At 35.6% G+C, this 11865-nt stretch overlaps 1 protein-coding gene and 1 long non-coding RNA gene across 2 annotated transcripts; both read left to right on the top strand.

The window, feature by feature from the left end:
- The first annotated feature begins 1065 nt into the window (after positions 1–1065).
- LOC107820444 (F-box/LRR-repeat protein At1g48400-like) lies at positions 1066–1572 on the top strand. Its single transcript, XM_016646733.2, has one exon. The coding sequence runs from the start codon at positions 1066–1068 to the stop codon at positions 1570–1572; it is 507 nt and encodes a 168-aa protein (XP_016502219.2).
- A 3522-nt stretch (positions 1573–5094) lies between these two features.
- Positions 5095–11385, top strand: LOC107820451 (uncharacterized). The gene is made up of 3 exons (XR_001655922.2): positions 5095–8532; positions 9747–9921; positions 10013–11385. It is a non-coding gene; the product is annotated as an uncharacterized LOC107820451 (long non-coding RNA).
- Positions 11386–11865: the final 480 nt, after the last annotated feature.

The raw sequence follows: 11865 nt of genomic DNA, 5'->3' as shown, positions 1-11865 counted from the left end.
TCCTTGAACAACATTTGAATTAAACCACCATCTTATCGTAGAGTTTCTTGCCAAAAAACGGAGGTCTTCGACCAAAAAGGTAGTCGGATATATAACTTGTTAATTCAGAGTACAATAATGGCATGGTACCTATGAAAAGATGGATAACATATATTTGGACCATCGATCTGTTGCATATTCTCCATAACATTTACTATTGTTCCTTATCTGTATGTTATGATCATCACCTAGTGAGACACTCTAATTGACATTGAATGTCTTCTATCGGTCCGTTGCACTCTTCTAACTGTTGCTATTTCAAATCCTTGAAAATAAAAACAAAAGTCATGTTACTCACCTACAAGTTAAAGACTCATGCCACCGAAGGGTTCTACAACTATGTTCTACTACATAATTAAGTTGTAGAACTAGGAGGTACAAAAGCTACATTGTTAAGTCCGTGCTTGGCACGGACATTCCTCCTAGTACTAGTGAACTGGCAAGATTACCATCTTCTTTTGGAGCGTGAAACAATTGAGGTAGCCCAATTCGAACCATTGCATGCAACGAAAACGAACATTCACCGGAAGAAACAAACATTAGCATCATCATCGATAGAACTTCAGAGATTGTCTTGTTGAGCAGGGGAGTATATATAGGAACATCTCCTGTTCTTTTTGAAGGATATTCTTATCTTTGTGTTGTAATCTTTGGAGGTAAGGACCATCCCCCTCATCATTTCAAGATTAATACAACACCCCCAGTTTAAGTGGGAAATTAACTATAAAAAAAATAAACGGAATGGAAAAAGACAAGATAAAAGCCAGACAGTATATATCCTTTCTATTCTCCTATTTTCGACTGAGTTTTTTGCGCTAATAAAAATCTTTAATCCAAGAGTTGTACTCATCTGTTCGATCAAATTGTGATTGTGGTGTAAATAGAGTTCCTCTAAACTCCAAAGACTCGTGTCACTGGACTCCAATTATTATATATGGACTAGACTTCCAATTGTTCATGTATTCTATTCTTTGAATACTAACGTGTAATCTCCAACATGACATAGAGGAAACAAACCCTAATACCATGGATAGAACATCAGAATTACCAACACAAATTCTCCACAATATACTCTCTCGTCTCCCCACAAAAACTGCGGCTCGAACCAGTGTGTTGTCAAAGCCATGGCTAAAAGCATGCTCTACGAACTCCCATCTCAGTTTTGATGAATCTGATTTTAAAAGACGGCATGGTAAGTTTGTAGACTTTCATGGTCAGTTCTTGAGGATTGTGGACAATACTTTGGAAAAGTATCATCATGAAAAAATACCTGTTTCAAATTTTAAGCTTTGTATCTTATTTTCTGATCAAACTGATTGTGACGGTATAGTGGATAAATGGTTTGATATCATAGCAAAGAAAAGGGTTTCACAGGTATCACTTTTGGTGAAAAGCATATCAGGATTATTTTCAGAAAGATATAATTTGTCAGCTGATACAATATTTTCGATGGAATCATTGCAGCAACTGGAGCTAAATCAATGCAAAATACTAAAACTAAAATCAATACTATTTGAAGATAGTAAAATTTAAGTGTAGTAACCTAACAAGTCTAAGCTTGCGTTATGTTACTGTTTCTGAATCAACACTTGATAGCCTAATTTCATGTTGCGGCCCTCATATCATGAATTCATGATGATATCATATCAATACTGTAACGGGTTCAGTTGCATTCGTATTTCAAATCTTCCTAACCTTTTGTCTCTTCATATCTTATGCTGCCCAATTGAGGAAGTTCACATTGTTGATGCACCAAAATTGCTTTCTTTCGAATATGTGAACCAAGATAAGCTACAGCCTTCTTCATATGGTGTTGATGTATTTTTGCGTTCTTTGAATATTGGTACTTGCCAAAATCTCAGAAGAGTAGAATTTGTGAAGGCCACAATTGATGATACCGATCTATTCCAGCTCATACAAAAACTACCCTTCATCAAGGAATTGAGCTTACGCTATTGTAAGTATTTGAAAATATTAAAAATCTCAAGTTCAATTTGTAGCATAGGAAACTGTGAATGCTTAGTGCAAGCCATTTTTGATGTGCCCAAGTTACTCTCCTTGGTCTTTTCCAATCAGTTTAGATTACCTTCTCTCTCTTTTGAACGTGCTTCAAGCCAATGCAGGATTTCCATAGATTATCGCTACATGTGGAATGCTCAGCAGTTCATTGACTTAAGGAGATTTCTAGTTGAGTTGAATGGTCAGCCTGTGGACTTGACATTGTCTAATACACTTTGGAGTTTGAGAGCAAGTGGAATACGTGATCATCATCCCACACCTCAAGTTGAGAATTTAATATCTATTTCTGGGTATTCAACTGCATCATATTCAACTTACTTTGATGCCATCTTCTGGACTTGTTGGCCCAAGTGTTTAACAGTACAGTGTGACCAAAGATTTAGAAAGTTTCTACGTCAACAATTGCTGAAGAAGTACTATTGGAGACTTAGCAAATACACTTGGAAAGAGTATCTCATAAATGCTCACATAGAATACAAGAGAAAGATAGAAGATAATTGGATGACTCTTGATACAAAAGTGTTAGCAGCTAACTCTCGGATTATTGAAGAGATCCATACAATTCGCTTCAAGCAAGCTTAAAGGAAAAGAGAAAATTGAAAAAGTCAATTTCAAGGTAACTATTTTTTTTATGTAAAAATGTATGAATACATGCCATCCCTTTTCCTATTCCTAACAATTACCATATGTTATTTGTGCAGATGCTGTCCCAGATGGAGAGGTCATCAATTGGAGTGAACGATACATTTGGGATTAGATTCTATAGCTATTATTGTTTTCTTTTACTTTTTTATTTCCTTAATCCCCACCACAATAATTAATATATATATATAACGTGGAGATTTGCTTTGAGGTTCGTGGTTTAATTTATGTTAATTTAAGCTTTATCTCAGTATTGTCCATTGAACATCGAATGGTATGCTCTTGATATGGTCTAAATTGATTGGCCTCTTCATCTTCGTCGGCTTGGTAAATGGCAACTTGCTCCAATAAGAAGAGCTAATATATATTTATATTAGGGGTGTACATAGGCCGGGTTGGTTCGGTTTTTATCAAAATCAAACTAAACCAATATCGGTTTGGATTGGTCTAGTTTTGTCGGATTTTTCGGGTTTCCGGGTTTTTTTTATTACAGAAATATTATTTCAATCTTACTTTGTTAAAATTATAGATAAAGCTTTGATAAGTGAATATATGTTTAGTAAATATGGAAAAAATTGACAAACATATGATCTATTAAAATATTATAATGAGAAAATTTTTTTAGTAACACATGATAGTTATTTTCTTAGTCATCTAACAATAATTTTACGTTAATTTGCGCTTTCAAGGTTAATACATGAGAGGGTCCCAAATGTTTCTATATTTTCTAAAGAAAAATCACTATAAAGTCTTAAAAACATAAATAAAATTTATATATTTATATGTCGGTTTGGTTCGGGTTTTTTACTCAATACCAAACCAAGTCAAACCAAACCTAATCGGGTTTTTTAATCGGTTTGGTTTGATTTTTCGGTTTGGTGCGATTTTCCGGTTCGGTTTGAACACCCCTAATTCACGTCATCACGTGCTAAGGACTTTTATCCAATTTTTGTGACTTGTACAAAAGTTTTGTTACTTAATTAGATGCGAAAATGTACCAAGCTAATTTGGTAAGCTACTACAAGAAACTGTAGATACGACGATATTATATAAACGACATATTATGCTATGCCGCTCAAATACAGAAAACTTGTTTTCACGTTTAACTTACATTGGATTAATTGTAAATTTCAGCGTCGGGAATTTTTCGCATTAACCTTCGACATTTAGGTTAAAGAACAAAATCACTGATCTGGGAATCATCCTAAATGAATCCAAGGATGATAGAGATTAGAGCCATCTGAACAGCATTAGAGCCCTCGATTGGTTCTGCAGGGAACAACATAAAATCACTAATCCTATTCTGCCCTACATCACTAGAATCTATTTGAACTTGTAAGACCTTCCTTTTACATATCAACTACTAACATATTGTTTAATATGGTGCAAGTACTGAGCGTGTGTTTGGTACGAATCATGTTTGGTTGGTTTAATTGCTTTGGAAATTATTTTTCTTATCAATTCATTTTTCTTCAAATGGAGGAAAATTTTTCCTTATCAAAAGGAGGGAAAATATTTTCCAAAACTCTTATACAACCTTCTCCACCCTATTCTCCATGCCCACGCCCACCAACCCCCACCAATCCCAAACCACCCCAACCCTACCCCCTCCCCCGACCACACCCTACCCACCCCAACCTCGCCCACCACCCACCCTAAATAGAACTATTATTAAGAGTACTTTCTTTTCATGTTGTAGATAGAGTATTTTTTTTATTTCAACAAAATGAGTATATTCTTTTCATGATAATAAAAATATTTTCTTTCATTTCAACAAAACGAGTACTTTCTTTTCATGATGTAGAAGAAGTGTTTTCTTTCATTTCAACAAACTAAATATTTTCTTTTCCTGGATTAGAAAAAGTATTTTTTTCAAAAAATGAGTACTTTCTTTCATGATGTAGAAAAAAAATATTTTCTTTCATTTCAACAAAATGAGTACTTTCTTTTTATGATATAGAAAAAGTATTTTCTTTCATTTTAACAAACTAAGTATTTTCTTTTCTTAAAATAGAAAAAATATTGTTTTTCCCAATAAAGCGAGTGCTTTTCTTTTCATGATGTAGAAAAAGTATTTTCTTTCATTTCAATAAAAAAACATTTTCTTTTCGTGATGTAGAAAAAATATTTTCTTTTATTTCAACAAACTAAGTATTTTCTTTCCTGATGTAGAAAAAATATTTTTTTCATTCAACAAAACGAGTACTTTCTTTTCATGATGTAAAAAAGATATTCTTATTTCAACAAATTGAGTATTTTCTTTTTATGATGTAGAAAAATTATTTTCTTTCACTCAACAAAATGAATAATTTCTTTATATATTATAGAAAAGATACTTTCTTTTTCAACAAAATAACATATTTCTTTTTAGTTATCGAGCTCAAGGTTGTTCTTGTATGAAAAAAGTAAAGTAGAAAAAGTAAAGTATTCTCTCTCTAAGACAAAAAACTCTCTCCGTACATTTAGCCGTTATTTACAATAAACGGTAACTTTTAGACGATCTCCGCCACGCACCACCGCATGGCACCGTCGAACGGAGTCGACTCGGCGCGTACAAGTGGCCATCAGGAAGCAAACATCAAGGAGAATCAAGCTGTGGATCTCAATCAAACAAAAAAATCCTATGCTATGACTATTACAACAGCAACTCCGATGCCTACCCCCAATATGAGGCACCCTAGAGAATCAGTAATCGCCAGGCATACCACCCACAATGGAATGCCAGCAGTGATTTTTAAAGTCAAAGACTACTATGGATCATGGCGGATGAATGCAGATTGACAATTGTGGGTAGATTCTTGAAACTACGGCCCCAAATTGAAAAAATTAGGGCTACCTTCAGAGAAAGATTCCCTGTTAAAGGTTGAGCCAAAATTGGTGTCTATGATAATTATAATGTCTTTCTGGACTTCACAAATGAGGATGATTTCAACTCAATCTGGTATAGAAGAGTTGTAGAAAGCGATGGCCTTCAAATGTGACTGCGAAAGTGGACTCCGGACTTCAAGCTGGATGAAGACATCCCAATAGTTCCGGTATGGATTTTACTTCCTGGGGTACCTTTTAACATGCATAATTGGCATTATGCTAAACAAATTTGTAGTGAAATTGGAACCCCTTTAGCACTAGATGTTGCGGCTGGTGGTAAAACGAGGCCGAGTATGGTAAAAGCTAGAGTGGAGATAGATCTCCTTAAATCTCTTGTTGAAAGTGTGTTTGTAGGATCCGAAGATGAGAATGCTCCTCTTAGAGGTTTCACTCAAAAAATTGAATATGAAAGTATTCCCAAGTATTGTAAGCAATGAAAGAAATTGGGGCATAACTTGATGAACTGTAGGGTCTTTGAAAGAAAGAGAGGTACTGAAACAGGGGAAGCTGAGAAGAAAGAGAACTTGACAAATGAGAATGGGGATAACAGTGGAGTCCAAAAAGAGGAAAAGGAAGGGCAAAGAAAGGAAAAACAGGAGAAACATCTAGCTTTGGCAGAAAACAAGAAGGCTACTACTACTCAAATTCAGATTAAAGGCAAGGAAAAAGAAGGCAATTGTGAAGATGCTAATGAGGAAAAACAAGTGAAGACACAACATAGATTCAAAACTACTCTAGGACACTATACTCCGGATAACAAGAGGCAAATCAAACATCCATTAAGGACAGAACAAACAAGAGAAAGAAGAAGAATAAGAGTAAGCAAAAGAAGATGCCCAAGAAAAAAAAGCAAAGTTGTTTTCAAACCTACTCAATTTCAAAAAAAAAACCAAACAAGATACTAGTTCCAGGAACTCTACCAATCAGGAGCAGACAATAGAAGGAGGGAACAAGGAGACTAATAACAGCTACAATAAAGAAAGACAAGGGACCAATGGTCACAACAATCGAACCATCTTTATGATTAAGGAAAGCTCTATAAATGAAAATGCCCAAGAAGATCAGTGTCACAAGGTTGTTATCGACAGTGAAGAGTCCAGTAATGCGAAAGAACATTCGAGCATAGTGGTTAACCAACAAGCTAAACACAAAACACAAATAAGAGGGGAAAACAGAAATGGAGAAGTGGCACAGATTGATAGCACATGCTCGACATGTTTGCCAATCAATATCATTGAACAACCTGGTACTCAACTGATGGTGGAACTTTACGCATATCAGGAACATGGCTTACACAACAATTTGAAGGAAGTTATTAAACATTCAGAGCAAGAGCCAATTTCAAATCACAATATGAGAGATCCTGAGCAACAAAAAAAAGGCAGTCAAGAAGACAAAAATTTTGAAGAGGAGGACTACATAGAAGGGGCAGAATCAGGGCAAGATGACCTAATAAGAAAAAAAAATCAAAAACACATCCTCAGCAAAGAGGAAACAACAGACAGATATCTCCCCTAAAATTGTTCTATGATTAGTACAATCTTCTGGAATATTAGAGGGGTGAGGTCAAAGAAGGCCATTCATAGGCTGAAAAAGCTTATAGACATCAACAACATTATTTTTACAGCAATCATGGAACCTATGGTAGACAAAAACAAGGTTGAGGGCTACAGAAAATTCTTGGGATTTCAAAATTGTATCTCTAATGACAATGGAAAAGTATGGTGTTTCTGGAAGAACATTAGCAATGTCATAGTTACCTTCAATGATGAATAACATATCACTATTCAGGTTGAAGATTGTAATGAACATCCTCCCATCAATATCACATCCATTTATGCTAAATGTACTGCTGCGGAAAGAAGAGATCTTTGGTGCAGTCTTGAGGAAATAAGCCTAGATATTAAGGGTCCTTGGTGCATTGGATGAGACTTCAATGTCATCTTAGATCCAGAGGGAAAACTGGGTGGCAAACCTCACAGAATGCATAGGAGCCTTGAATTCAATAATTGTATGGACAATTGTGGCACTACTGATTTAGGATATACCGGTCCTAAATTTACTTGGTGCAATAATAGGTGTCCAAGGAAGAGAATTTGGAAAAGACTTGACAGAATATTCATCAACGACAAGTGGAGTAAAAGATTCCATATTACTAATGTCAAACACTTCGTGAGGACTAGCTCAGATCACACGTCCTTACTCATGAAAGCCTTTGATCAAGCAGGTAAGCACACTTCCTACTTTAAATTCCTTAATTTCTTGACTAAGCAGGAAGACTTTTATAACATTGCCAAGGAAGTTTGGAGTACCAACATTGATGGCAACAATATATGGAGACTTCAATCCAAGCTAAAGCTGTTGAGTAGGAGACTAAGTCAGTGGTCTAGACAAGAAGTGGGGGACATTCATAAACAGGTTCTTAAATGGGAAGAAAAAGTTCAATGCCTTAAAGAGATTGAGTTAACCAATAACTCTGAATATGACAGAGAAGAAACAAATAAGGCGCATGCGGAGTACATGAGATGGCTTCATATGCAAGACTCCTTCTTCTTCAAAAAACCAATATAAAATGGTTTGAGGAGGGAGATATAAATACAAGGTACTTCCATGGTATCTCGAAGAAGAAAGCTTCAGGTGAATAGGATTAAAAATCATAAGGATAAATGGATTCAGGGAGAGGAGAAAACAGCAAAAGTAGCTATCAGACACTTCAACAAAATTTTCAACCTTCCAACTTCAAGTATTGATCCTACTATTCTAAATTGCATCACCAAAAGGATCACTGATGAAAATAGAAACAGGATGGATGAGATTCCTAGTGAGGAAGAGATAAAAAATGCAGTATTTGATCTGTAGGCTACAAGTACTGCTGGGCCAGATGGATTCAATGGTACTTTTTTCAAAGCTGTTGGGACATCATCAAGGTAGACATCAATATTGTTGTGTGGGACTTCTTCAAAGGTATTCCTCTTACTAAATTCTATACTCATACTTGTTTGGTCCTACTTCCCAAAACAGATGCCCCTACCACTTTTAATAAATTTAGACCTATTAGTCTTTCTAATTTTACTAACAAGATTGTTTCTAAAATACTCTCTCTTAGACTAAATCCTGTGTTAACAAGATTAATTTCTCCAAACCGGAGTGGTTTTGTTAAAGAAAGGCTTATTTCTGAAATGTGTTGTTAACTCAAGAGATAATTCAATCTATTTCTCAAGTCAATACTAGTGGCAATATTGTTATAAAATTATATATGGCTAAAGCATATGATAGAATTTCTTGAAACTTTATCACTATTGTGCTTAGGAGATTTGGTTTCACAGAATACTAAATTAATTTGATTAAGAACCTTCTCTCTGGTGTTTGGTACTCTCTGATAATTAATGGAAATAGAAAAGGTTTCTTCACATCTAGTCAAGGATTAAAACAAGGTGATCCATTATCACCATCACTTTTTATCCTTGCTGCAGAGGTTTTCACATGCTCTTTGTATAATCTATTTCTAAATAGCTTTTATACCCCCTTCTCTATGCCTCCCAATGGTACTTGTATTAATCATCTTACATATGCAGATGACATTGTTATATTCACCAGTGATAACAATAATTCTATTAATCTCATTATGGATGTCATTAGGAAGTATGAAGATAGCTCTGGGCAAAAATTCAATAATGATAAGAGTTTCTTTTTAACTGCTCCTAATACTTGTGCCAATAGAATTAATAGAATTAGAAATATCACGGGCTACATGGATAAGAACTTCCCCTTTAACTACTTAGGTTGTCCAATTTATATAGGTAGGAAGAAGATTGCTTATTTTGACTGCTTGGTAAAGAAAATTATTAAGAAATTGAATGGTTGGCATGGAAAAAACCTTTCTTATGGAGGTAGAATTATCTTAATTAAGCATGTCCTGCGATCATTGCCTATCTATACTCTTTACGCTATGCCCCCCCCCCCCCCGGCCCCCAAGGTACTTTTAATCTCGTTGAAAAATATTTTGCTAATTTCTTCTGGGTCTCTCTGGTGAGAAAAAGAAATTTCATTGGAGATCCTGGAAGAAGCTATGCTATCCGTTAGATGAGGGAGGTATAGGTATTAAAAGGATGGAAACTTTTGATAACATGTTAACTGCTAAAAGATGGTGGAGAATTAGAACAATTCCTTCTTTGTAGGTTGATTACATGAAGCATAAATACTGTCCGAGGTCTCATTTGGTGAGTAAGAAAAAATCTGATAAGGACTCACATGAATAGCAAAATTTGAGGAAAATCAGAGACAACACAGAACCTCATATCCTGTGGCTTATAAACTCTGGAAACTCCAGCATGTGGTGGGATAATTGGACAGGTAAGGGTCCTCTGTCAACTTTATATGGGGATATCAATACTAATCCCAAGGTGCATGTCAAAGAGTATATTCAAAATGGAGAATGGAACAGGAATAAACTAGGAAGCATCTTCTCTGAAGAGACCATGGAATATATCATGAAGATTAACATAGGAGACTAGAACATTCCGGATCAACCTATTTGGGACCTCACAGAGAATGGTAAGTACTCAAACAAAACCACTTACAATTTGCTTAGAAACAACAGAAACAAGGATCCATTCCTCCATAAGGTATGGCACTCTAGCATCCCTTTTAAAATATCATTCTTTGCTTGGAGATTATGGTTATCTAAACTTCCATTTGATGAAATCATTCTTAATTTTGGTAAGCATATTGTTTCTAAATGTTCATGTTGTACTAACCATTGCAACGAGTCTATGCAACCTGTCTTTATGAAAAATGATGCAGCTAAAAATATTTGGAAAACCATTGGTGACCCGATGGGGATAAAATTTGTGCAAATGCCTATCAGAGGATGGTTCAATTACTGGTGGAAACAAAAATACAGCAATGAAGTCCTCAAATAAATTCTTCAAATTACTCTGACCATCATTTGTGGGGAAATTTGGAAGGCTGGATGTTCTTGTAGATATGGGGATCAAAAAAGATTCAACTATTACAACATGAAGCAACAGATTGTTTGGAATATTCAAGCAGCCGTACATAGAGCTTTCCCTAAATGCAAACTGATTGCCCTGGGTCAGATTCTGTGATGATATGACAAAACTAAACAGCATGTTCAAGAGGCTATCATTGTCATTTGGTTGAAGCCTCCTCAGGGAACACTCAAGTTAAATACTGATGGCAGTTATATTCAAGGTAATGGTAAAGCTGGTCTCGGTGGCACTTTGAGAGATGATCAAGGTGACTTCTGTATGGCCTATGTATGCTATCCTAGCTAAATGTGATAGCCATAATGAAGCTGAAGCTCAAGCAGCACTGTTCGGGATTAAATGGTGCATACAAAATGGGGTCACTAATTTTACAATCGAACTTGACTCTCTTTTAGCGACAAACATGCTGAAGAACAACCATACTCAACACTACAAATCGCGAAGAACTATGAAGGAGATCTCACAGTACATGAACCCTGCCAATATCACTCCTACTCATTGCTATAGGGAAGCTAACCAAGTGGCAGATTTTTTAGCAAAGTATGCAACTAGTGCGATGGAGGATAATATCTACCTCTCCTTTAATCAAATGCCAAGGGGAGCAAAAGGACCCTTTCTTTTTGGAAAAATTTCAGGTTCTTAGTGTTAGAACTAGGTACGACAAAGCGAACTTTTTTGTTAGTTAGATATACTTTGTACCGTCACAGAGGTTGATACTTTGATCACCTGACTGTGTTTTTGCCCCGTGTTGTAATCTATGGAGGTAAGGCAACCCCCTCCCCCTTATTATAGATATATACAACATACCCAGATTCACTGGGAAAGTTTTAAAAAAAATATTAGCACATTAGTTCCTTTGGGTTTGTGAGTTTTGAAAAGAACAATTAAATTCTTGAAGAAAATGGAGTCCGGAGGAGGGGGTTGGGGTACTGAAAACATGGGGATTTTGGGGAAGGTGGGTTGAGGAGAGTAGCATAAAAAAATAATTTCCTAAAAATATTTTATAATCTCTAACCAAATACTAGAAAATACAGAAAAAGTTTTCCACTTACCAATCAAATAAGGCAAAATAAGCGATAAAATCACTCATTTTTCAGAAAAATATTTTCCTTCACCCCAAACACACCCTGAGAAACCAGTTTGGAAGAGCAAGGTTAGGAGACTCCTGGACCAGCCTATGCTAAGCATGTGACTTAAACATTCAACATAGAACAATAACAATTGTCAAATGGATTAAGCATCCGGCACTAGGAATCAAGCTCAATAGTGATGGAAGTTGCCTACTGGG

This window comes from Nicotiana tabacum, chromosome 11, assembly GCF_000715075.1.
Source record: "Nicotiana tabacum cultivar K326 chromosome 11, ASM71507v2, whole genome shotgun sequence".
Classification (NCBI taxonomy): Eukaryota; Viridiplantae; Streptophyta; class Magnoliopsida; order Solanales; family Solanaceae; genus Nicotiana; species Nicotiana tabacum.
This window is presented reverse-complemented; position numbering and strand designations above follow the sequence as displayed.